Source organism: Chiloscyllium plagiosum, unplaced genomic scaffold (assembly GCF_037043375.1).
Source record: "Chiloscyllium plagiosum isolate Xiang-an unplaced genomic scaffold, Cpla_swu_hap1 HiC_scaffold_31, whole genome shotgun sequence".
NCBI classification, from domain to species: domain Eukaryota; kingdom Metazoa; phylum Chordata; class Chondrichthyes; order Orectolobiformes; family Hemiscylliidae; genus Chiloscyllium; species Chiloscyllium plagiosum.
This window is the reverse complement of record NW_028270169.1, coordinates 27,546,294-27,573,825: the sequence shown is the minus strand read 5'-3', so window position 1 is coordinate 27,573,825 and position 27,532 is coordinate 27,546,294. Positions and strand designations below refer to the sequence as shown.

General features: G+C 39.9%; 1 protein-coding gene across 15 annotated transcripts in view; it reads right to left on the bottom strand.

The window, feature by feature from the left end:
* The window catches only part of wscd1a (WSC domain sialate O sulfotransferase 1a), a 150,618-nt gene that overhangs the window by 68,173 nt on the left and 54,913 nt on the right, over positions 1-27,532 (bottom strand). For 6 of the 15 annotated variants that reach the window (XM_043718493.2, XM_087977372.1, XM_087977373.1 and 3 more), the window contains 2 exons: positions 14,302-14,348; positions 10,651-11,368 (listed from right to left, as the gene is read on the bottom strand). In XM_043718493.2, coding sequence (XP_043574428.1) covers positions 10,651-11,074 — 424 coding nt within the window. In that variant the 5' untranslated portion in view covers positions 11,075-11,368; positions 14,302-14,348. Of the gene's footprint in view, positions 1-10,650; positions 11,369-13,721; positions 13,777-14,301; positions 14,349-27,532 lie in introns of all 15 variants that reach the window. The other 9 variants (XM_043718497.2, XM_087977376.1, XM_087977375.1 and 6 more) reach the window with 3 other exon arrangements.

The window sequence follows — 27,532 nt, the reverse complement described above, 5'->3', positions numbered from 1 at the left end:
CCTCATTAGTCACCTTGTTTAAGACTCTAGTGATAAGACCAACTGGACTCAGATACTTAACAACTTGCAGCTCCAATTATTTGCTCATTATCATTTCTCTAATGATCATAATTTTCATGAAGTTCCTCTCTTCTTTCAACCCTCTGATTTACAGGTATTACTGGGATATTATTTCACATGTGGTGAGAACAGAAAACGGTATTTATTAACTATGTCTACCTTTTCTTTATCATCTCTCACTAACCCCTCATTCTCACCCTCTAGAGGGCCAACACTTACTCTTTTCGTTTTTAGATACCAATGGAAACTCTTGCTATCTGTTTCCCATCTCTAGCTAGCTTCCTCTCACGCTACACCAATGTACACACATTGTGCCTATTTCAACTTACCAAGCTAGGTGACAGTTATTCCCTTAGTTATTCCCTTAGTCATTCTCCAGGACAATGTTTTCACAAATCAAAGTCAACCTGCCCGGTCTTTTTTTAAGATTCTCTACAGTGTGGAAACAGGCCCTTTGGCCCAACAAGTCCACAATGACCCTCCGAAGTGTAACCCACCCAGACCCATTTCCCTCTGACTAATGCACCCAACACTATGGGCAACTTAACATGGCCAATTCGCCTGCACATCTTTGGACTGTGGGAGGAAACCGGAGCACCCAGAGGAAACCCAAGCAGACACGGGGAGAATGTGCAAACTCCACACACAGTCACCCAAGGCTGCAATCAAACTTGGGACCCTGGTGCTGTGAGGCAGTAATACTAATCACTGAGCCATCGTGCCACCCCTCTGAGCCACCGTACCGCCCGTAAAAACTGGCAATTCGCTCTCAGTTATCATGTAACTACATGTTGTCCACTGGAAAGCTGTTGAAGGTCTGAGTATCCCAGTTGAGGAGGGTGATCAGGCTTTGGTGTGTTGTTACAGTTGGTGGCAACTTTCCATCTTCTATTCCACCAGAACTAACTGAAAATAACACACTCTTGCCTTAATCCTCATTGGAACTTTATCAATTTTGTTAGCTTTTTAATAACTCTTGCATCTTAATTTTAGTAAAGTTTTACAATAAATCTTTCCATCAACTCTGACTCTCTGCTGCACCCCATTTTAATCTTTATACTTCACCCTGTTGAACATTTTCTCATCATCTGTGAGGCATTGATACTCTCCTCTTTTCCACTGCATTCACAAATCATTTAGAAACTAAATATTCCTCCATGCTTTCCATTCCCAGTTTTAAAATCAAACCGTTCCTCTTAAATCCTCACTTAGTTGCCTTTTTATTGTTTCCAATGTGATTTTTAGGATCCAGTCACAGCATGTGCTAAGAAACTGATCATTCTTTACATCTATACTCTTCCTTATTGAATAGAAAAATCCTTTTGAATATAGATCCGGAAAGTCTTTAGACACAGAACTCCCGGGTTGTAGATTACAAAGCAAAGTTGGATAGTTTCCTGTAAAGCACTAACAGCCCCATGATCTGCCCCATTTGCCTTTCAGATATATGTCAGCTCCAAAACACATTCTTGTCTGTTCCTGCTTTCCTCACAGAAATGAGTGAAGCAGCGTACACAGCAGGACCAACGCTCCTGCTGACATTGTTTTTAATCACTGCGTGAAAGCTGTATTATTTAACATGTTTTTGATACACAAAATAGAAAGGAAAAGCTAAACCAAGTTGTTTACATCAACTCTCAGTTCTGAGACTCAAGCCTGAAAGGGAAAACTGTAGATTAAAAGGGGGATGAAATTTGTCATGGACAGAAATGGCACAAAATGGGAATTGCAAATGGACAGCCTGTTTTACACCTGAATCAAGGATCAAAGCATCAAACTATTGGTCATTTTGTTTCATAGACTCGAACACATTTCACTCGATTGGGACATCAGAAAAACAAATACAGACTCATGTAAGTTTCAACAGTAAAAGTTAAATACATAATTTCAGGGTTGTAGATACATGGACAAAGAATTACTGATCAGAAAGAAATCAAATTGAATGAGGGATCAGTAAATAAAGTCCCCTGATACTTATTCCATCAGGGGGTTCTGTCAATGATGTTTTGGATGACATTGCAAAATCCCCAATAAATGAAATTTGGCAATTTAAATAAAATTGAACAGTAGGTGTTTTTGCTTTACAAAGCTAAACAGGTAACCACAAGTTAAGAGTACACTCTATAAAAATGTCTTTAAACACTATATTGCCCATGATAATGCTACTTCTACATTATGACCAGTTGCTAGGTAATGTGTGAAAGCACTAAGAATGATTCATTTACTAATCTCTTCTCACTCAAACTCATTTTCTGTCAAGAAACACATAAAACTTTGTTTGTAATCCTGCCTTGACAGCACACTGAGACTGGAAATGTACTTAGGATCCAAACACTGCATTGTACTTAAATATCCGACATTTCAACGAATTGTAACCCATACATGTGGACTAAATGAAACCAAAGAAAAACTTGCAATTTGCAAAGACTCTTTTGATGCCATGTTAAACTCCAATGCAAAATCAGCAAAATCATGGGTAATTTTAAATGACAGAATATACACTTCTCAGTGGTGGTGGGAGAGAAACCTTTGCTGATGTTTTTTGCTGTATATTAAGCAATAAGAACAACTTAACATTTATATGATATCTTAAATGTAGCAAAAATTCCCAAGGCGTTTAACAAAAGTTTTATTACAAATGTCTGACAATGAAACACAGAAGGAAATGTCAGACAAATGACTAAAAGCTTGACCAATCAGGTATGTTTTAAGGAGCATCTTAATAGAGAAGAGCAGTGGACAGGCAGAGTTCGAGAGAAGGAATTCCAGATCCAAAGGCAGTAGCTTTGCTATTCCCAATATTTACTTGGTGAAAATGTCTGCTCATTCAATACTGGATGCTGGACAGGCAATATGAGGCACTGGAGAGATCAAAAGAGATAGATGCTGGTAAGATAAAACTGTCATCAATTCACACATGGAAACAGATATGTTTGAAAGCAGCTATGTGCGAAACAGAAGGAAATTAAATCCTTGATGTACTCCACATGTAAAAAGGATAAGTGGAAAGAGGTGATCACAGATGCTATAAGAATAGGTCCAGAAGGGGAGGTTCAACAGGGGAATGATTGTGAAACAGGATGGTGCGGTCAGCTATGTTGAAAGCTACAGATAGAGAAGGATGAGTAAGTATCATTTAGCTTGGTCACAGTCACATTGAGACTCAGTTGGGATTTTCTCGAAGGCCATTTCAATACAGTATAGGGTATCTCTGTGGAAAATCCATTACTGTCATCATAACAAAATTTAACTATGTTGTTAGCAACCCATCAGTTTTCAATTCTGATCTGAGGACCAGTGCCCTACTTCACTTATCTCTCAAGGTCCCACATGTTGCCCAACACCTGTCTTCACTTTCAACTGAGCATGAAGGTCATCTCCAGTTAAACCTCCACCAAAGTTGCTCTTGTGATAAAACAACAAATGCTGGAGATCACAGCAGGTCAAATAGCATCCATGGAGAGAGAGAGCATGCTAATGTTTCTCATCCAGCTCTGATAAAGGGCCTTAAAGACACGAGACATTAGCTTGCTCTGTCCATGGATGCTGTCTGACTCGCTGTGATTTCCAGCTTTGCTGTTTTACAGATTCCACCATCTGCAGTAATTTGTCCCCATGTCTTGCTCTTGTGATATATTCTCGTGCCCAATTTCACTGAAAGTCCTCAACCATTACTGCAGCACTCGAATCCTCCAGTGCCCTCCTCATTCCAACCCCATGCATGCAATAAAATGCTACTTATTCAGAACTGCAGTCTGTATCATATCCTTTCTAAAGTTCCAAATTTAAAAAATTGTAATTTTCTCACTACTTTGTGAAGGTCTCCATGATATTTCCTACCTTAAAATATGTTATTTTAAGATTGCTACTACTCTAAAAATACTTCCTGCAATTGCATTCCTGGAGGAATGGTTTACATTCATTAGGATAAACAAATTTTAACATTAGAGAGGACCTAGTTAAGGGAATACTGTAAATGCAGTTGGGTAAATAAATAGCAATCTCACCTGAGCACCAGAAATAATTCATATATATCATGGAGATGTTAGGCAATTTAATAACCAAATTGTGAAAACTTCAAGGCAGACAGCATTTAGAAACTATAGATGCCTATCAGCATGCCTTGCATGTCCATTCTGGAGCTTGCTATGCATTATTCAAATTAAATGACCCTCTCTCTCAAAGACACTTCTGAAAGGCATTATAGGGTGGCACAGTGGCTCAGTGGTTAGCACTGCTGCCTCACACCTTCAAGGACCCAGATTTGATTCCAGCCTCAGGTGATTAACTGTGTGGAATTTGCACATTCTTCCAGTGTCTGCGTGGGTTTCCTCTGGGTACTCCAGTTTCCTCTCACAATCCAAAGATGTGCAGGTCAGGTGAATTGGTCATGCTGAATTGCTCATAGTGTTCAGGGATGTGTTGGTTAGGTGCATTAGTAAGGTGTAACTGTTGGGGGATGGGTTACTTTTCAGAGGGTCAGTGTGGACTTGTTGGGCCAAATGACCTGTTTCCAAACTGTAGGGATTCTATGAATATTTGGAAACATTTTATAGAAAGAAGATTTGAGGTACTTCTGAAATATAGCTATTTATAGTTTTGTTTTAGTCATAATTAAAAAAAAGCTCAAAACTGAGGGATAGCTTTGGTGTAGTGGTAATGCCACTGGACTAGTAGTCCAGAACCACAGGACAATGCTCTAGGGAGATGTGTTTTAATGCCTCTATGGAACGTGAAATGTGAATTCAATAAAATCTTGAATAAGGAGCTGCCCTAAAGGCAATCATGTAGCCACTGTTGATTGTTCAGGACAATTCTGAAGAAGGGTCACTGGACTCGAAACATTAACTGTTTTCTCTCCACAGGTGCTCCCTGACCTGCTTAGTTTTTTCCTGAAATTTCTGATTTTGTTTCTGATTTGCAGCATCCGCTGTTCTTTTGGATTTTAGATAAATCTCCTCTACCTTCATTGGCATCATTTGGCTACCTATCTACTATCCTTTCGGCTACAAAATTATTATTTTCACTTTTGAATCCTGCATGGCTTTCAGCAGAAATCAAGACTGAAAACTTATTTAGTGAATCAAATTCATGCTCAAATCAAACCTAGCAGCTTGCCTAGAGCCTGAGGTGGCTAAGTTTACCCTTAGATTAGATTAGATTAGATTACAGTGTGGAAACAGGCCCTTCGGCCCAACAAGTCCACACCGACCCGCCGAAGCGAAACCCACCCATACCCCTACATTTACCCCTTACCTAACACTACGGACAATTTAGTATAGCCAATTCACCTGACCCTGCATATCTTTGGACTGTGGGAGGAAACCGGAGCACCCGGAGGAAACCCACGCAGACACGGGGAGAATGTGCAAACTCCACACAGTCAGTCGCCTGAGGCGGGAATTGAACCCGGGTCTCTGGCGCTGTGAGGCAGCAGTGCTAACCACTGTGCCACTGTGCCGCCCTTATACTTAACATCTGGGTTTGGGACATCATATGCAATCAGTGAGGAGTATTCTGCAGAAATAAACATTGTTTGACAGCACTAACTCTGACAGCCTTCTGCCTAGCATGCTCACTCCAACAGATTGTACCTCAAACTGGTAGGTTAGTGCTATTAATAAAATTGATGGCATCACCCAATAATTACAAGACTGTTAACTTTAGCTGGTCAATTATGAATGTTTTATGCAAAATAAGTACTTTTACAATGCTGCTGGTATAAAATAATTTGACTCAATGGACTAAACTTTTCCAAAATTGTGGCAATGGGTTAGGAGATGGTTTAATGGCCAGTTACAGTTATTACATTCCTTATAATTGATTCCAATTTCTTTCTGCAACTGACATCAAACTAACAGGTCTATAATTCTCCATTCTCCCTCTTTCTCTCTTCAAATAATAGGTTTATAGTTTCCATTTTCAAATTAGCAGTAACTTGTCCAGAATCTATAGAATTATGAAAAATGCATCTATTACCTCTGTAACTACTTCCTTCAATGCTCTGGGATGAAACTCATCTAGTTCAAAAAAATTATCAACCCTCGTTTCAGCTATTTTTCATTTCCTATCTTTTCACTAATATTAATTTATTTCAGTTCCATGATCGCACAAATCCTTGGCTGCCAAGTGTTTCTGGGAGATTGTCTGTATTTTCTGTTCTGAAAATAGGTGCAAAGTAATTGTTCAATTTGTCTGCCATTTCTCAGTTTTTCATTATAAATTCTACTATCCTTCCTATAATGGGTCCAGACTTGTGCAAGCTATGTCTTTCTATCTCAAAAATCGATAGAATATTTTACAGTCTGCATTTATGTTTCCTGCTAGCTTGCACTCACATTCTCTTTCCCCGTCATTTATCAGTTTCTTAGGTCTCCTTTGTTTTGTCCTAAAAGGATGAAGCTTGGGAATTAATAAATCAGATCTTCACGCGAATCCTTTAATGCTGGAAGGGGTTTACTCATATTCGGGTATTGTTGGCTGGGCTAGCATTTATTACCCATCCTTAATTATCCTTCAGATGGTTGCAGCGAGTTGCTTTCTTGACCCACTGCATGTCCTTGAGGCATATGTAGAATCAGCAGTGCTGTTTGGAGAAGAAATTCCCGGATTTTGGTCCAGCAACAATGAAGAAACAGCTACATAATTCCAAGTTAGGAAGTTATGTAGCTCAAACTGGAACTTGCAGATGGTGATGTTCCCATGTATCTGTTGCCCCCATTCTTCAAGATGGTAGAGTGTTGGAAGCTACCGTTGAGCAATATTGGTGAGTGTTAATGCAGTGCATTCTGTAGCTGGTACAAACAGTTTGCTCTGCATTGATGAAAAAGTGAGTGAACTTGGAAGGTTTCGGATAGGGTGTCCCAATCAAGTAGGCTGCTTTATCCTAGATGATGTCTAACTTCTTGAGTGTTGCTGTGCTTTTTCAGCTTTTGCATCACATTTTCCTCTCTACAGTTTGGCAGCCAGAGGGACCATATAGCCTGTTGCTCTCTGTATCCTGCTGCTGACTGGATCCTGCCAGTGTGGTGTTTCTCTTCAGGTACTTCTATGGTCTGATCGCTGGCCTGGTCTGGTCCTTCAGCTGAAACACTATGCTGCCTATGGGCTTTGCATCAGGAGCCATTTGCCTCCAGTTCCATGGGCACCATCTGTTATTATGCAGCAATATCAGGTCCACATTCTTGTAAGGGGACATTAACAGGCTTTATTAAACATAACTATATATGATGGATGGTAACTAAAGGACATCTTCCTGAACCCTACACATTCAGGCTCCAGCTCCACGCGGTGTGATGTCATCGCTCCTTAGGCGCATGTTAAGTAACAAATATAAAGGCATAGATTCAGAGTCATGCAGCACGGAAATAGACTCTTCAATCCAACTGGTCCATGCTAACCCAGTTTCCAAGCGTAATTTAGTCCTATTTGCCTACATTTGGCCCATATCCCTTTAAATCTTCCCTATTCATGCGCCTGTTGTAACTGTGCCTGCTGCTATTACTTCCTCTGTCAGTTCATTTTACATATGAACCATCCTGTGTGAAAAAGTTGTCCCTTGTGTCCCTTTTAAATCTTTCTCCTCTCACATTAAAAGTATGTCCTGTAATCTTGAACTCCCTGACCTAGGAAAATGACAATTTCCATTCTTATCCAACCTCTCCATACAACCCAAACCCTCCAGAGTAAGGGAATAGTTAACTTTACTTCACACCCAGTAAGATAATGCAAGTGGATGACTCCCACAGATCATCAGGCTCAGGACATGAAAACAGTGCAAATTCAGGCAGAAAGGTTATATTAGGATTTCAGCAAAAAACATATACTCAGGATGGACAATTTATATTTCTGTTTCAGCTGAAAAAGTCATGAATTGCACAGGAGCAATTGAAATGGACGTGGTGAGCAGTGGCTGGCACAGGAACAACACAAACAGTCTTGGGGGCAGAAGCAGGCTTGTGGGAGGACAATCTTTGTAAGAATAGGCCTGGGTAGGAGCAACTGGAGTGGACTCAAACAGGAGAGGTTTTAGTGCAGTGGAGAAATCAAATCATTTCACTATGTCAAACATTACTGAAGCATAAACTGTAAGGTTGGTTGGCTTCCAATTAGATCAGATTGGTTTCAGTCCAAGGGCTGGAGCAGTAGCTTTACAAGGATTGCAGTCAGCCTGCATGTATTACATAGCTTATACTACTGCATTGAATAAACAGATTAAAAATCTACAACTGAGGCTAAAGCAGGTATTGCTCTTTCAGATCTTTGCAATAAAGGATCTTCAATTATTTTCATTAAGTACAATAAAATGTTCAGATTGTTATAACTCAAATAGTATAGATATTTTCATCCAACCTGTTAATACCGCAATGCTCAATAGCAACAGAGTGAACTGTCTACAAGATGCACTGCAGAAATTTACCAAAACTCCTTATTCACTACCTTCAAACCCAAAGACCACTTCAAACTGGAAGGGAAAGACCAATTGTTAAAATGGGCATACCACCAGCTGCATGTTCCCTTCAAAGCTAGCCACTATCTTGCCGTGGAAATGTGTCACCATTCCTTTAGGATCATTGGGTCAAAATCCTGAAATTGCCTCCCTAATACTATTGTGGGTCTACCCACAGCAGGTGGACTGCAGCATTTCAAGAAGACAGCTCACTACCATCTTCTCATCTAGGGACGTGAAATAAACGCTGTCTCAGCCAGTAATGCCCACATCCATGACTTTTGGATGAGTCCCTCAAGTGCTCACTAATCGATGGCAGAGCAGGATGGCTGAGCTTGGGCTTACCCACCTAGAACTTTATTAGGTTATGTTTGGTAAGTCAGCCACAATTGCAACTAATTCAGTTCGCTTCCTGCCTCCAGGCCTAGTAAGCTCTGGGCCTAGGAGAATGTACCCATAGGAGACAAAATCAACTTTTATCGAAGTACGTACAGCAATTTTAAAAATAGACAAGTGTAAGTGCTTGCTTCTTTTTAACTGTACTAGACCACAAAGAAAAAAAAGTCTGAAACCTTTCATAATTGGCTAGAACAAGAAAAAGAGAAACAGTCCATTAAACTTGAAGGCATACACCTGTCAAATGTACTTAACACTTCATTTATAACCCAGTGGCACAGAAGTACCAGGGAGTTTGGATTAGAATGATATGACTTTGAAAAAATCCTTTAGTTAGAGTTCTGTTTGCTACAGTTCTTGCCCAGGCCACTTACTGGAGTCCTGTGCTACTAGGGCACTCCACATGAGGAGAGAGAAAAACTGGCATCATTTGTCACACCCCCATAGCAATGCTGCTTCCTGTCAACCAACAATGAAGTCACATCAGGGGCAGTCATGAGGAAATGTAGCTAACGTTACTCTTTCTCTCTCTGGCTGACAGCTGCAGCTCATCTTCCTGTGGGGAAAAATGTAAGCAGACAGCTTGTACAGCAGGACAAAACACACCCTGGAAACAAGAAAACTGTTTCACTCACAGCAATGTCTGTTCGTCAGCAATGACGACTAACCAGGCAAGTCAAAAGCAAATTTGAAACATTTTATTCCCTGTTGAATAAATTCAGAATCAATAACTAGGCCAAATAACCTCTTCCTCAGTGTGGTGTAAGGAAGTAATTTAGTCATTGCTCTCATTGACTTTCTCCAATCTTCTCACTTATCCCAGTCATTCAAAAGATCCTGAGGTATTTTCAGATGAAGAGAATCCATTTTGATTTCAATTATTTACTTTCATGGGTCCCACACTCCAAGGAATGATTGTTACCTTCACTCTCTGGTTGATAACTTGGCAAAGCAGATCACTCACCCATTTTCATCTCACTTAATTTACAGGAGGAAATTTGAAATAAATAATCGGGCAGAGTCTGGCACAGCAGCTTAGCAGCCAGTACTGAAGATAAAAACTATCCTTGCCATTTCCTTAATGATTTAGATTCTCAGCCCTGGTTACCCCTACTGGTAATTCATTCTCCAATATGCAATATCAACAGCTAGTCTATTAATGTGGAGTCAATGTTTGTGTGAAATAAAGCCTACTTTCAGGCATGACAACAATAATCAAGGAAGCAAAGTACATGCAATGATGGAAAAGAGTGGCATTTTACAAATGCAGACAAAGTTTAAAGTACATATGCAGACCCCATTCAAGTATAAAAGTGCTGAGATCACATAACAAGTTATGGTGTCTATTACTTAGTGTTCATTTGTTAACTAAATTGCAATTTACACCATCTAGATTCCCAGTTACTATACTGAACACCACTTCCCTACATTCGACAAGTGCCACATCTTCCGAGAATGGGTCACTCAACCCAAAACTCTGATTTCACTCCACAGACACTGCCAGACTGGCTGAGCTTTTCTAACAATTTCTGTTTTTGTTTCTATGGCAATTGCAGTTCTTTTGGTTTTTATTTACTATGTCATCAATACCACTTTAAAGCTCACATTTCAGTGCTGCTTCTTGTCGAAGTAAAAGGAACGTTACACAAAATGGGAAGCAATAAAAAAGGAATATATGTTTGGTCTGTTGAAACAGTCACACAAATAACAGAAAGTAAACAAAAATAGTTGTACATGATTGTTACCTTTACTTCCAGTTGTTTTCTTTACTGTTCCAATCTCCAGTCTTTGCCTTGGCTCTTGTTCCTTCACAAAGCTGTTAAACCACCTCCTTCTCAAATGACCAATTTCAGGATGTCCTGATATCAGCCAACGCGGTCCAAATTTCCTATTCATAACTGGCTCGTCCCACACCTGCATGCTAACTGGCATTTTGGATTTGTACTTCAGGCTGTATGCTGTTTCAGGATCTGAAATAGCTTTGTCTAGGATAGTTGTGGCAGATGTTGGCTGACTGTTGGAGACACCACGTGGGCCTAGCTGTATGGAAAAACCTGATCGCTGCAGTAGCAGTAGGCTGCCAGCCATCAGGTAGGCCACAATGAGGAAAACGAAAAGTATGGGTGTCCACCGGAGAAATCTCTGTACTCGAACAAAGGGTTTGGCCATGCCCTTTCCCCCTAGCTTCCACCTTAAGCACTGTTAGACTCTGAAGCTGGCAATCATTCCATCCTTTTGAGGGCTTTAAAACACTGCATTTTGTTAAGCTTGCGCTTCTTTTTCCTTAATCAGCATCAATGGAGCAGCACACATCACCACATGTAAATGTGTGACTTTTCCAAACACTGAAAAAATACAGCTTCCATGGTAGAGTGCTCTCCTTTCTGGCAGGTGGTTAACCAATGCATGGTGAGGCCTGACCAAAGGATTATGAGGAAGATGAATAAGTCCAAAAGTAGAAACCTAAAGAGAAAGAGAGAGAATTTGTTCTTACTACTGTTCAGCATTATGTTCTTCCAGTAAGCAGACCTGCAATTATTTCACAGCTTCTTTGCAGTAACATGTGTTAAAATTGAACTATTCTGAATGATTTACACACCATGAAATAACAATAACTTTACAGATATATATTTCTCTTTGTAGTGTAACTGAAGTTAACATTTCCTTTTCATTTGAAACATAGAAACTCATGAAGGGTCTTGACAGGGAGCACATGGAAAATATGTTTCTTCATGTGGGAAAATCGACGGGACCACAGTTTAAAAAGTGGGGGTTCCCATTTTGAGAAAAGGAGAATTCATTTCTCATACGGGGGTCATGCTTTTGGAACTCTCCTCTTCATATGGCAGTGGAAGCAAGTCCTTGAATATTTTTAATGCAGAGGGAGTGAGGTTCCGATTAAGTAAGGGTGGAGTGAAAGGTTGTCTGGTAGGTGGAAATGTGGAGTAATCAGATCAGCTGTGATCTTGAATGGCAGAGCAAACACAATTAGCCAAGTGGTCTATTCCTGCTACTAATTCATATTCTTGCATTTCCACAGTAATGTATAGCAAAGCATCACTCAAATGAAATTAAAGGCATTACTTCCTTTCAGTTGATATCTTTTGGGTTCTGTAATGCACTTTGGCTCAGAAGGAGGTCGATTTGTAACTTCCACTCTGCATCATATTAGTGGAAATGATACCAAGATCACACTTTTCAAAAAAGGAAGAGTCAGAAAAAGAATTGCCTCAATTAACTCTCAAGCAGTTTATGGAGGTTGAACAGAACAGACCGCAGTTGCATGAATGTATTTATGATCTGGCCACATTTAATACACAAAATGGTGGTGTTGTGCCTCAGGGATGAGTAGAATATAATCCCTACAGTGTGGAAACAGGCCCTTCGGCTCAACAAGTCCATACCAACCCGCCGAAGAGTAACCGTTCCCCTATCCTATTACTGTAAATTTACCCCTGACTAATGCACTGAAAGACTTTAAAAATACAGGGGAACTAATTGTTCCTCTTCCCTAAAATGATACCTAATATCTCATAAACTTAGGAGGAGTAGATTAAACAGTCCTCTAGTCTATTCTGCTATTCAGTATGATTGTAGCTCATCTTTTGCTCAACTCCACTTTCCCATCTGCTGCCTCATCCCCTCAATTTCATGAGCACAGAAAAGTCTGTCTATCCCATCCCTGAGTATATTCATGATAGAGTATCTGCGTCTCCCAGTGGTATATCATTCCAAAATGAAGAGTCTTCTTTGTTTCATTCCTAACTAATCAACCCCTTTTCTAGATTTCCCCAGCCAGGACAAATAATTTCTCAGTATCTACCATGGTACATCCCTTCAGAATCTTATAGGTTTGAATGAGATCACCTTTCACCTTTCTAATCTCCAAACAGAAAAGACCCAGTTTACTCATAGGACAACCTTCTCATTCCAAGAACCGATCTAGTGAACCTTCGCTTAATTGACTTTACAACTACAACTGTGTTCTTTATTACAGATGGAGATGAAATTAAGCGACCTCACATTTCTCTATTATACTTTATCTCCCAACTTATGCCTATTCATCTAACCTGTATCTTTGAAACATCTTTGTACCATCTGTTTCTCCCTAAAATTAAGAATGGAAAGCTCATTTTATTTCATATTCTAATTGTGTATTACAGGCTAGGTAGACTGCAGCATCTTTAAAGACACTGTTTATACATTTACACTATAGGTTCATATGTCCTCCATGCACTATCATGAAATCAATAGGGATTATGGAGATCATTCTGTACTATTTTCTAGCCATCTAACCAACTGAGGAGCAGGAAAATCACATCCTGATGAAGGGCTTTTGCCCAAAATGTCAATTTTCCTGCTTCTCGGATGCTGCCTGAACTGCTGTGCTTTTCCAGCACCACTTTAATCTTGACTTTGATCTCCAGCATCTGCAATCCTCATTTTTATCTAGCCAACTGAGCTAACTGACCCTCACTATAGGTTCATATTTGTTGGAGAAGTATCTTTCTTTTATCTTTCTCAGTTTGAATTTTTCTGATAAGCTTTTACCTTCCAGTAAAGGGTATTTTTCCATTATTTCAATGTCCTATATCTCCTTCCTGATTTATAATTTGAATTTAGACCAAGTGGTGGTGATAAGGGATGGGGTGGTTAATAGACAAGACAGCAGTTAATTACATTGATATACCCAGTGGCTTTCCTTCAGAACTGACTGGTGAGATTCAATGCATACATTGATATGAAGCCATGGATCAAATGCAAGTCAGCATATCAGCTGATATAGTGCAGATATTTAAATTTCAATTCAATTTACCTGCCCCAAAAAGTGGACAGATGTTTTCAGAATCACTCAGTTTCCAAAAGGGTATCTAAGTGTGTGAAAAAGAACGAGAATAGAGTCAAGAATCAAAAGATAGAAAATCCCAACTAAAGAATTATGGCACATCAGTCATTTTATTTGGCGGTACCACTGGAGGTTTCTTAATTGTGGATTTTTATAGTAAAATATTATTAATCAGATCATTTTCAAAAGTATTTTATTAAATTCTAAATTGTTCCCACCTTCCTCCAATGCTTTTTTGTAGGAATAAAATATTTAAATCAGATTTTGCGTTGGTGGTGATTAGCTATACTGACTGGGGAGAGTCATGCCACACACAGTTCCATTTTAAAGATGGGATGTGAAAAGAAAGTTCTCTTCTCTACCTAAATTTCAAAATGAAAGCAGACGAAAGATAAACAGTAAAGTCATTGTTCAGAGATCAACTAAATCAAGAGATAGCTGGACTATTTGCAGAAAATATTAATAGTTGTGCATTGCAATTTAGATTTTGGACTGTAGGGCCAAAATGATATTCTACTCCTAAAAGCTAAAGCAGATGCACTGAACGAACCTGATGCATCCTGGAGGCTAGTGTCAGCAGGATTTCTGTAGGCACCACTGCAAACAGAAGGTAGTGTTAATAAAAACACTGCAAGAAGGCTCATTCAATTTCCAAAAGGACATCCAACAAGTGTGAAAAAGATGAGGATAAAGTCAAGAATCTAGTGACAGAAAATCCCAGTTGAAGAATCTAAAAATAAATTTCACTTAAAGGCAGAATTAATGGCACATCTGTTATTTTTTAAATGTATTAAAGAAAGAGAGAGAGAAAGAGAGAGAGACAGAAAAAGACAGAGAGACATGACAGGGAGATGACACTGCAAAGGAAAGAGATTGCAACATCCAGAGCATGGTTGATCCTCCCTGTCTGAGTGAAGGAGACCTTAGCAACATTGACCCATGACCTAAAATGGACATTTGTTTTTTGTACAAAGGAAGAATAGAATTTAAGTAACAACATGCTGACAGTGTTGCCTGCTTGGACAATTCGAACAGTTTATGTATTAAAAATACTTTACCCAAGTGCTGTTGTCAATGAGGTGGACAAAGGAACACAGAATAGTTTGCGGTTCAACTTAATTTTTAATAAAACACTACGTGTGTATTTCCCAAATTCCCACAATATTTATACTTTATCTAGCTCTATTCATCTGCAAAATGATCTCGTCCACACCAATCCAAGCACCTGAGCTGTGCCATTGGAACCTCCTTCCTCCCCAATGTGGGTGGCTCGCTTCCACAAAGGTGTGTCATGAGGTCAGTGTGGATCTTCTTCTGGGACTTCTTGGGTTGCCACACTGTCTTCTGCCACAAGACTCACTACAAGTCCTCACTGAAGGGGTAGCTTCTAGGCGTGTGCTTTTATTTCTCCTGCCCTCACACTCCACACTCCCCGCCACCAACTCCACCCTGCCTCATCCCAGGCCTTCCTGAATGGTCTGTGGATTTTGGCCAACGGGGTTATGAAGTGGGTTCAAAGCATCTAACAGGATCATGCCAACACTTTCATTGTTGCTGTGCTGGGGAGGTGTGAAGTGCACATACTCAGGCACTGGCTGGAAGTCAAGGTGCCAGAAAGTCTGATCCAATACACAATCCTCAGACTGGTCATAACTGGCTCCCCTGGACCTTTGTGACCTCTTTGAGGTTTCCATTGTTTTATGTGGCCAATAGCTGCTGCCCAATGTCTAATTTAGTTTTGGCCAATTTTCTATTAGGTCTGATTTTTCCACCCCTGGGTCAATTTAGACAGTCCAAGTTTGGGCCCATGGTCACATGACTACAACAGCCTAAAATATTCAACTTTTCAGTATTCAAAGTTTTGCTTCAGTCTTTTTTTAAACTCAGGCAAGTCTTCTGCTGAATCATCTGAATAAAATTATTTTTAAGGTGAGCAGAGAGAAATTGTAAAAAAGACATGAGAGGCAAATGTTTTACACAACGTGTTCACATGTGGAATGAACTTCCTGAGGAAGTGATGGATGTGGGCACAATTACAATGTTTAAAAGACATGATTAGGAAAGGTGTGGAGGAATATTGGCCAGGAGCAGGCAATGGGACTGGTTTAGTTTGGAATTATGTTCAGCACAGACTGGTTGGCTTCAAGGAGCTGTTTCTGTGTGGTATGATACTATGACTATGACTGGGATTGTAAAACCGGTTCTCAGTCTCTAGCAATTGATTGATTAAGTAATGAAGATAACATTAATAGGAAGTGGTGAAGAAAAATTATTCTGTCTGGACATTAAGAAATTAGGAAAATCTCAGACTGTCCCAAAATGCTTTACAGCAATTAAGCATTTTAAAATTATGGTCCTTCTTATATTGAAGACTACACAGCAGTTAATCTATTGCAGAGCAAATACCCACAATAGCAATGTGATAATGACTAGATAATCTGGTTTCAGTAGATATTGGCCATGACACGAGGAATATCTTCCCTGCTTTTCTTTGAAATCGTACCATGGGATCTTTAACATCCATCTGAGAAAGCAGACTGGGCCTCAGTTTAGCATCACCTGTGAAAGATGGCACCTACAACAATGCAGGAGAAAGTGAGGACTATAGATGCTATAGATCAGAGTCAAGAGTGGGATGCTGGAAAAGCACAGCAGGTCAGGAAGCATCCGAGGAGCAGGAGAATCAACATTTCGAGCAGAAGCTCTTCATCAGGAAGATGTGATGATGAGCTTATGCCCAAAACATCAATTCTCCTGGCCCTTGGATGCTGCCTGACTTGCTGTGCTCTTTCAGCACCCCACTCTTGACCTACAACAATGCAACACTGTATTAGGTATCAGCCTAGATTTCTGTGGTCCAGTGTCCAGAGAAGGACTTGAATTCCCAAACTTCACAGCAAAACTGAAACTACTAAGCCATGGCTGATATTGAACTGATATAAACTGATGTTGATACAGTGCATGTGTATGAATACTATTCAGATGAAAGGTAATTGATCTGAAACATCAGCTCTGTTTCTCACTCCATAGATACTGCATGACCTGTTGAGTGCTTCTAATATTTTCTCTTCTAAGTTCAAATTTCCAATAGCTATGGTATTTTGCTTTTGTCCATATGTCAGCTCACAGGGTATGAAATGTGTTAAACGTTTTTGTTTGTTCATTTGAATGTTACAAAGTTCCATTGATTATACTACAACTCTGGTTCCTAAGTTTAATTCTGCCCATATATAAGTTAGCATTTGCAATGGCCATTACATAAATAATTACCAGTGAAAACTCATGTTGCTTTATCAGGCCTTCACCTTCAATCATTTGTTCCAGTGAGAATTAAAATAGGGATCACTTCATGGCTGTGAATGAAACACCTATATTGACAGCAATCTGGAATAGTTTGTCTCAGCTCTGTTTTTTCCTTAACAACTTGTACACAGATTTTAGTAATAAGAACGGAGGAGGGGAGAACTATGGGTATCCCGAAGTTTCATAAAGATTTCTAAACCCTTTCAAATGTTCTCTCCTTTTCAAGTGCTGGCAGGTCTCTTGCAAATTTCCCCACATATTCTTTCTTGGTTTTGAATCGTCAACATTAGCCGTTCTCTTTTATCAGCATTACTGCTTGTAGTTGGATTAATGATAGAACTTTACAATAGAAGGCTATAGCTTAAAATCCCATTTAAGGGACTTTAAAGCATTGCCTCAGCTGACATATGCTGTGTAATGGTGAGGAATTGCTGTGTTCTTTTTGGATGTTAGGTCATGATTGCGAGCAAGAAATTGGACATATTACTAACTGTGTTTTGAATGCTAAATCTGCCTTTAGCATTCCAAAATGTCATCTGTAGCTTTCACGTACTATGTTTCCACAAAGAAAAAAGTGGAAGAATGGACCATAGCTGTGCCAATGCACCAATTCTAATGCCTGTTGTGATCTGGAGAAAACTTTAGTACTTGGCTGAGCAGGGTTCAAAATTTGTGGTGGTCTGCTGTGTGATGCATTGAGCCATCATGAGCTGACAGTCTTGGTCACCAAATTTACAGCAGGCAGCAAGGGGCAGAGAATGAAGAGGAACAGATGCATTTTAGTCAGAATTTCTTGGCCGAAGCTCTCTGGGAAGAACTCATCCAACTTTGATGTTGTTAAATGCAAGTCTGAAAACTCTTTCATCAACAGTACCTGACCATTGTTTATCTCTGTCACTGACCATTGCAGTTGGGTGCAATTGCAAAAATGACAACACATGACAAACATTTCAAAGCAATATTAGAAATCAAAATATGCCATACATAAGGGTACACCAATCACCCTTGGCACTTTCTCACAGACTGCCTTCGCTTCTCCAATGCAGGGCTACCCCAGTATTTGCAGCAGCATTACTTGCTAATTTTCAGTGGGGCAGATCACAGTTAGGTTTGGAGGATGTAACAAGGTTCTTTGCTCACTTCGACCAACTATTCCTGTTGGCTGCCCATCAAAATCATTATTTGAGACATCTGTGGTGGAACCCATGTGTAACTTCACTCTTTGGTGAGCTGGTATCAGCATTACTTTATCCCAATCCCTGGTTCTAGCCCAGTATCACACCAGCTGCAAATTCAGTCTTAGTAGATTTGCATCTGAACCCTTTGCTTCATGTCTGGAATAGAGTTGCATTGTTGCGTTTCCATTAGTATGGTATTTTTCCTGAATGTCAAAATACTAGAATCTATTGTGAAGGATATGATAAGTGAACACAGGAAATAATGATCTGATTGGACAGAGTCAACATTGTTAAGTATGATTACTTCTTCTTTAGTCAAAGTAAGTTAGAGATTTTGGGAATGTTACTGTGAGAATAAATAATTGGGAACTTAGATAAGTGGGCAGCACGGTGGCACAGTGGTTAGCACTGCTGCCTCACAGCGCCAGAGACCCGGGTTCAATTCCCGCCTCAGGCGACTAACTGTGTGGAGTTTGCACGTTCTCCCCATGTCTGCGTGGGTTTCCTCCGGGTGCTCCGGTTTCCTCCCACAGTCCAAAGATGTGCAGGTTAGGTGAATTGGCCATGCAAAATTGCCCGTAGTGTCAGGTAAGGGGTAAACGTAAGAGTATGGGTGGGTTGCGCTTCGGCGGGGCGGTGTGGACTTGTTGGGCCGAAGGGCCTGTTTCCACACTGTAAATAATCTAATCTAATCATAAGTGGTATACTTAGATTTTCAAAAGGCTAATAACAAGGAGGTCAGTATACAACATTAGAGCACGTAGCTAAGGAGCTACAATATTGTCATAGATGGAGGACTGATTAAGGCAAAAAGAAGTAAATAGAGTCAGAATAAGTGGGTCATTCTCAGCTCGGCAGGTTGTGACCAGTGGGGTATCAGAATTTAGGACCCTATATCAATGATGTGGAGATGAGGATTACAATGTAAAAAATTTAGGACCCTGTAATAGCCTTACAATGATGTCACAGAACTACTTCTCACAGGGTATAAATACCACAGTATGGGCAGAGTTAACTGGATAAAATTGTAAACTGTTAAAATATAGAAAAGTCTATTAACCGTAAGTTCTGAATCTGGTGTACTTCAGTTTATGGAGCAAGTATAAATAATGTTAACATGAAATAAACAACATTCTACAGAAACCTAAGCATGAAGACAGTTGATGAACTTGGCTTCTCCTTGACCAATCTGTCTTGAACTCAAACTCTCAGGAGTGGCTCTAAACCCACACAGAAGGACCAAGTCTGATATTTTCAAACTTGCAAGTAACATAAAACTATGAGGCAATGTGCATTGTGAGGATGATACAGATAGGCTTCAAAACATTTGGGCAAGCTAAGCAATTGCACAAGAGCATGGCAGATGGAATATGAAGTGGATATACGTGAGGTTATCCACTTTGGTAGGAGGGCCAGCAATGTGGACTATTTCCTAAATGGTGAGAGATTGGAAAATATGAATGTCCAAAAGAACCTGGGCATCCTTGTTCATAGGTCACAATGCAGGTACAGTAAGTAAACAGGAAGGCAAATGTTTTACTGGCCTTTGTGAGGATCTGAGTAAGAATGTTTTGCTTCAATTATATAGAACCTTTTCTCGATTGTACTTGGGGAGTACGGTGTGTACTTCTGGTCCTATTATGTAAGGGGGAGGGATAGACTTAATGTAGTGGGAAGTGCAGGGTCAGAGGCATAGGTTAGGGGGAAGGGTTCTTCAGAGGGTCAGTGTGGACTCGATGGCTCAAATGGCCTATTTCCACACTGTAGGGTTTCTATACACTGCAGTCAAAATTAACTATTCTAATTCCTGGGAAGCAAGGCTGTCCATTTGGAAGGGATAGAGGAGACAGTCTGCATTTCCTAGAATTTAGAAACTTACAAAATCTTAAAAGGGCTCGAGAGTAGGTGAAGAAAGAATGTTTCCTCTGAATGTGGAGTCTAGAATAAGGAGTAATTTCTTCACTCATTGGACAGTGAATCTTTGGAAGTTTACAACCCAGAGGGCTGTGAATGCTAAGTTGACCAATATGTTCAAGACAGAGATCAATAGATTTCTCAATACTGATGCTAGAGGTAAAGGGGGATAGTGCAGGGAAACCGTGCTGAGATCAATGACCAGCTATGGTCTGGAGCGATGCTACAACTTAAGGGGCTGAATTCTATGAGCAGGTTGCACTCTTGGGTATATGAAAGGATAAGGATTAAGGTTTCATTAGAATGAGGACTTAAAATAACAGACTTCATTTTAGAAATGTCTGCAGTTTACAAATGAGGGGTTTGGGATGATGGCGAAGGGAAGAGGAGGAGGAATACGCACGAGGACACTTTCACCTGTGAATGTCACTCTTGATATTTTCAATCCTGCCAACAGAACATAGCCTCAGTGATGAATGTTCGAGATTGTTAGTTGTTGAGTGAAAGGGATGTAGCGAATTGACTAGAGTCTGAGGCCTGTGATCCAGTTGGTCAGATATGGCAACTGATGATAAACATGACCACGTGAGGTCAGTGAACTCCTTGTGGCTCTGCTTCAGGTCAATGTGGTTTGGCTCCTGGTTTAACCTCGGTCGCTGTCTGCTTACACTGTCCTTTAAACATATGTCTGACCCACAGATACACATCTGTCATTTTCCATCTCCTCTATCAAGCCTCCAATGCAATGTTCCAGTACCTAGGGGCCATCTAGTGACTGTGTTTCCTCCTCTGTCACCCATGCCTTTGTCAGCATCTCCTTCCTTAATGACAGAAATGTACAAAATGGTCAGCTCATTTACTTCCTTCACTGCAGCTGCACTTTAAAAACAAAATCACTGGTTGCAAAATTCTCTTGACTAATCGGAGAATGTGAACAACAATTGATAAATAGAAGCTCATTATTTTCTTTAAACTTGCTGATGCGTTTAACTTTGAGGTTCTAACATGCCTTTTTGTCTCATTCTTCTGATGCTATAGTACATGTTTCACTGCAATGGGGTCATTTCTGGAGATGTAGCTGCTATTGCTAACTCTTTCTCAAAGCTTTCCGGGTTTCAGCTTCAATCCATTTGGCCTTGCTTTGTCCAGGAGTGCTTTGAGCTGTCCATTTGTTGTCATGGTTCCTTTTCATTCTGTGTTTGAATTAACAGGAGCAGTCATGCTGCAGGAATGTTCAAATTATCTATAACTTTTACATCATTCCCTCAGTTCTACTGAAACCAAGTGTACATAGCTTTTCAATTAGGAGCACATTTCCTCATATCTCAAGATTCTGAGCTAGATTTACTGACATAACAGAATTCTGATCGTTGGCCAGTGCAATGATTAGCCAGTTGCCCATTTGTTCCTATGAAAGGCTACATTAAGATTCAGCTGGTAGGTTGAGTGGAAAATGATGCATCCCAGAGGAACATACAATTCTGCTCCTCCCAATACTGAGCAGACTATCCTTGGTGGAGGGCTAAAATTGAAATTTGGATTGGGGTAGCCAGAGTAAATGGTGCCCAATCTGGAGGATAACTATGACAAAATAAATGCAGAGCCCCAGTTTGGTCAGACTGCCATGTGAGATATTGTATTATGATTCTCTTTACAAACTCACTCAAGCCCTCTATGTTTACTATACCGAGTTTCCATTCATAACTCTTTAGTAAACATTTAGTGCGCTTATGAATTAGTAAACTGCATTTCCATTCACTCATTTTAAAAAAACTGTTGTTTTTTGTAGTACATTTTACTCTTACAAGATAAACTAAACTAAACATCCCTTCCTCAGCTGACAACCCAATACTGTTTCCTTACACCTTTCAATTCTTATCAGCCCATTGCTGCAAGCAGTGTTAAGGCCTATTTCTGTATCAAAGGCTACCCCTGAATAGACATTAATGCTGTAACCTACTCAGAACAATGCCCCTGCTGCCATCGTGTCTCCATAATTCACCGAAGACTATGGAAAGATTATAATATTAATGAGCCCTTAGTAAACATCTCTCAGGATCTGAGTAGTTTGCAGAACATTAAGAACTGTTCTACACTAGTATGTACCTTCCAAATACATATCAAATAAGGCCTCTACCCCATTTTGGAAACTTACTATCAAAACAGCGCCTCCATGAAACTGTGTGAATAAACATGTAAGAACCATCAAAACCAGCAATAGTAAATTAAATCTCATGGCCCAGCTGCAGGAGATCAGATTAATATCCTCAATACTTTTTATTTCATACATGTTTCATTTATCACATATTTAGATCATTTGGGTTTAGTATTTTTACTAATATTACTAACTTTAACAACAAAATTACGACAAGCTCAGACCAGACAGACATTCTAATCCCATCAAGAGGAACAGCCAGCAGTTAACAAGTGTTTAAATTATCTCCTTCTCCCTTGGACTGATGTCACACAAACTTGTTTACAATAGATAAAAGTATGAAACACCGCAGTGCTAAAATGTTAATGCATGTAAATGCTGTGTATAAAAGAGGCTACTATAAAACAGTACTTTGGATTCCATTGCTGCCTTGAACTGTGCTACTGTGGATGCTCAATAAAGAGAACATTTTTCCCAATCACTGACCTTGGTCATTACTAAACACGATCTCACAGCCAGTAGGTACTGGATGGAGCATACATACTGCAACATTTTGTTGACTAAATGGCAAAAAGGAGCTCCATGCACAGCAAATTGTTTTATGTGGCATCTTACGAACCTGTACTCTTGATAAACTGACAAAAATTATATACCTCATATACCACAAAGTGTATTGTATCATTCTGTTCAAATAATATAGTTTTTAAAAAGATTTACCTACAGCAATGTAAATATGCTTATAATCAAAACGTCACACAAAATATCAACAGTTGATTCAATTTCTCCTCAAATACTGTGATCTACCACGATGTCTGAGTAATTAGTTGAAGGTGTGAGTGAGCCTCTGCCAGGAAGTTTTATTAAAGGCCAAAGTTGCATTATTATTTAAGTGATTAGTGCTGAAAATAAAGTGTAATGGTGATGTTTACACCCCCTGCACTATTTTTCTATTACTTAATGTGTTTTTACATTGATTTTATGGACCTTTTGATTATCTGGAATATTTGATCAATTGGTTCCATAGGTGCCGGTTAATAAAAGGTTTGCTGTACATTGTGAAGACTGCCATTTGCATTTTAATTGGGGCTACCTCAACAGAAAGCAAAACAGATTATGAAGTAAAATAAGCAGACTCACCTCACACAGAAGTAACACAAAAAAAAAGAGTCAGGAAGGAGAAATTAGGTATGATGAAACAGAAGGTCGAATCCTATAACAATTTGCAAATTCTATAGTTGAGAAAAAATGAAACAGGCAGAGTTATGTCAGTGACTGGGGTGCGAGGGGGTGGGGAGCCTTGGAGAGGGAGCACAGTGTTCACCAATACTATTTGTGCCTTGAGAGAAGTGGGCACTGCAGGGATGCAGTGTTTTATCTCCCCATCCAAATCCATTTTGTTTTAATTCCCTCCCTTTCTCACATTGGTTGATCTGTATTGCCCTTAATGCACTTTGCATGTAAATTATTGCATAAAAAATATTCAACTGGAAACAATGGCAACATACTGGCGGTTGATAAGGCATGAAAATGTGATTTAGTAATGGGAAAAAAACCAAACAATTTTCAGTTGTACCTAAGGGTGCTTCTGATGTGAAAGAAAACACAGCAGATTAGGGGTCTTGTGATGCAGTGGTAGTGGCTGTATATCTGAGCCAGGAGGCCCAGGTTCAAGTTGCACCAGGGGTGCATTTTTGGTTTAAGAATATCTAAACCAGATACATTAGAAAGATAACACGAAACCAAGCCTGCAATAGCCCAAAACAGTGCAAAAGTGAGAGCAAGTAATCCTCTCCTATTGTGGGGAAAATATTACTCACTCAAATCGCTGTCCAGCAACTGGCTTTTAAATGACAGTGGGCAACCCTGATTAAGGTCATTCCTGGTGGTTTCACTATGAATTGCCCCCTTGCTCCAGCCTTGAGCAGCCAGCACTGTTTTCTATATTAGCTGGAAAGCAACAAGACTGGATATCCAATCGTAAGATGTTTGACTGTTAGCCCAATTACCTGTTCTTCCCACTTCTGTATTTCATAAAGAGAAATATTTAAATAAGATAAAACTTATTCTGTTTTAATATCCATGGGTTTTGTTTTTCTCCAGGGTTGTACAGAGCAGTGTCCTGGAGATTGTAATTCCTGGAGACTCTAAGCCAATTGTGAAGGGTTGGTAACACTACAGTAAACCCATACCGCCAGCACTAATTACAGTTTACTGAATCCTAATTGATCGGAGTTCTGCATTGCTCAATTCAGAGCTAAGGTGAGCACACAAATAAAATCAAATAAGATTATAATGAAGTCAGCACACAGTCCACTTACAATTCACTTCCACCAGTTCTGCAATCCCAGTTTCCCTCCATTTTCCTGTCTTAATTCTTACTCATCGGACATACTTGTGAACTGCTGCAATACAGGACGAAGAGTGCCCTCTTTGTATTGCTGATATGTACATCGTTAGCTTAGCAGTTTAAAGATTCCCTTGGCCGCAAAACCAACTGCTAACAGACTTGAATTTGTGTTGCATCCTTACGGAAGAAATATATTTTCAGGTGCATCAAAATAAAAATCATAGACATTAAAAGAGGTGACACTTGGTCAAAAGAATGGATTGAAGGAACGTCTTAAAGGATGAGAGAGATGCGGAGGCAAAGAGGTTTCTCGAGCTAATTCCCAGTGTGGTCATGGATAGGTCAATAGACATTGTTAATGCATGATGTTAGCTTTGCATGAATGCATTTATGGTCAGTTTCTCCAGGAAAGGTGGTGGTATAATGGTAATGTCACCAGACATTACCCCAACCTATTGTACTGGGTACACAGGTAGAAGTTAAGATAAAACATTAGATCAATCATGACCATGCAATCACAGTTGATTATCATGGCAGCTCATCAGATCCATTAATACCCTTCCAGGAAAGATACCGGAGCAGTAATCAGCCATTCAGCCCATCGGGTCAGGCAATGAGATAGATCATGATTGATCTAATAATCCTCATCTGCACTTTGGTGCCTTTCCCTGATAGAGAGATTGTTAATCAGTAAGGGAAACCAGGCCTATCTCATTCTTAATATACTTACATGACCCAGCGTCAATAGTCCTCTGCCATAAAGAATTCCAGATTCACTTCACTTTAAAGAGAAGAAATTCCTCCCCAACTCTAGCCTAACTGAGCAACTCCTTACTCTGTCCTCTGCTCCTAGACTCTTCCAAAAGAAGAAAACAACCTCCAGCATCTACCCTGTCAAGCTGTTTAAGAATCTTAAATGTTTCAATGAGTTGTTTTTGTTCCCCCCCAATGAGTACAAGCCCAACTTATCTCAACAAAAAAAAAAACCCTTGAAATCCAGGACCAGCCTAGTGTACCTTCTCTGCACTGCCTCCAGAAATCTCTATCCTGTCTAGTCTGACCTACATCTGACTCCAGACCCACAGCAATGTGGTCAATTCTTAACTGCCCTCTGGGCAATAAGGGATGAGCAATAAATGTTGGCCCAGCCAGTGATGCCTGCATGCCAATGGAGTAGCGAAGGGAAAGAGTGATGTGGTCCAGGATGGGGTGATTAATGGAAATATGAAATCTGATATAATGCTTTCAAGAGGATGTCATCAAGCATGTAAATTAGAGGTCAACATAGGGAAAATATTTGATCAATGTTCTGCTGTAAGATTGTGAGGAAAGGTTACCTCATAGCCACATGCAACAGTGAATGAACAAACCAGTTGTCGGAATCCCTGGGATGCAAGGAATATGAAAGCTGTATGAGAGAAATGGACTGGAAGACAGTAGTTATTTTAATGGGGTTGAGGGCATGGAGGGTGAAGAGGGAAAATATAGTCAAACCTATCCTAAATACATCTTCCTGTTTTAAGAAGAAAAAAAGGGGAGTTTTTGGCTCTTTGATATTAACTTCACCAGAAAAAGGTGTTTGGAAAGCAGAGTTTTACAAAAGTAAATCAATATAAGAGACTAATCTGTCTCTATCTCCCTTGCCTGTAACACTGCAGATAGCAATAGGGATAGAGGAGGATTTTGGCAGACATCAGACCTCTGTATTAAATTCCGTCTGCAATGTGCCATCCCAATTCACCGATCTGTCTATATTTTTCTGAAGTCTGTTACTATTCCCCCTCACTGTTTCCATCTCCTCCATTACAGCATTTTGTTGAACCTCTCCTTAGTGTTGTCTAATACCCGATTGGAAAGGAACAAATTGTCTCATTCTCTGCTACTTTACATGTGAACTGTGCTTTCTGGAACATCCCGCTGAATTGAATGGGCATTTCTTGGCCTGATTTCTCATTACCAGTGTGAGAACATCAAACCACAAACAAACAAACAAACAAACATTGTGGGTTTTTTTCTGTTATTTGTTAAATCCCTCTTAATTGCTCCCTTAAATCAGAGTCCACTGGTTACTTCCTTATTTTCACTAAAACCAGTTTCTATCAGAATGCTTCATAATTTGCTCACTTGAAGTTAATTCTACCTGAATCTTATCTACTCTAAGGAGACCAATCCCACCTTCTTTATTCTCTCCACATCACTGGCATTCTCTTTGCTTGGTATCATTCCCTTTAAATCTCTCCAAGGCCATGACATTCTTCCAGAATTAGACACGATTCTCCAGCTGAGCCCTGACCGGTGATTTGTGGAAGTTTACGACTTTCCTCCTTATCAACTGGATGCCTCTATTTATAAAGAGCTGGAATGGCAGGATCTTGTCTGCTTCTCCAACTGCCTCATCAACATGTCCTGACACTTCAGAGATTTGTATCTGTCAACGCCAAGGTGTCTGTGTTTCTGAAACCCCTTTAACATCTTGGCAATTTTCCAGTTAGGCTTACTTCTGGAGCAGATAATCAAAAGGAAAAAGACAACCAAAGGAAGTAGTGCCATATATCATTTCTTACCTTTTAGTTTAAAAGCAATGACGATGCAGCTGTATGTTAAATTGGTCTGCATTTGCACTGTCTGTGTGATTCTATACAGTCTCTTATTCAAAGCAGCCTTTGTCTGTGAAGCTCAAGTCTGGCAGTTAATGACAGGCCGGACAGATGGATCTACGACCTGTTGCCAGATTTCACGATAAACAACAGGAGCAGTTCTATCAATTTAATTCATCGCTGTGTGCCAGAGCAACCACTTCAGAAGGGGGACCAGGCGACTTTGAAACTCAAATCTCTGAAGAAGCTCAGAATATTGTGAGCCAATTATCAGAAACAGAACACAG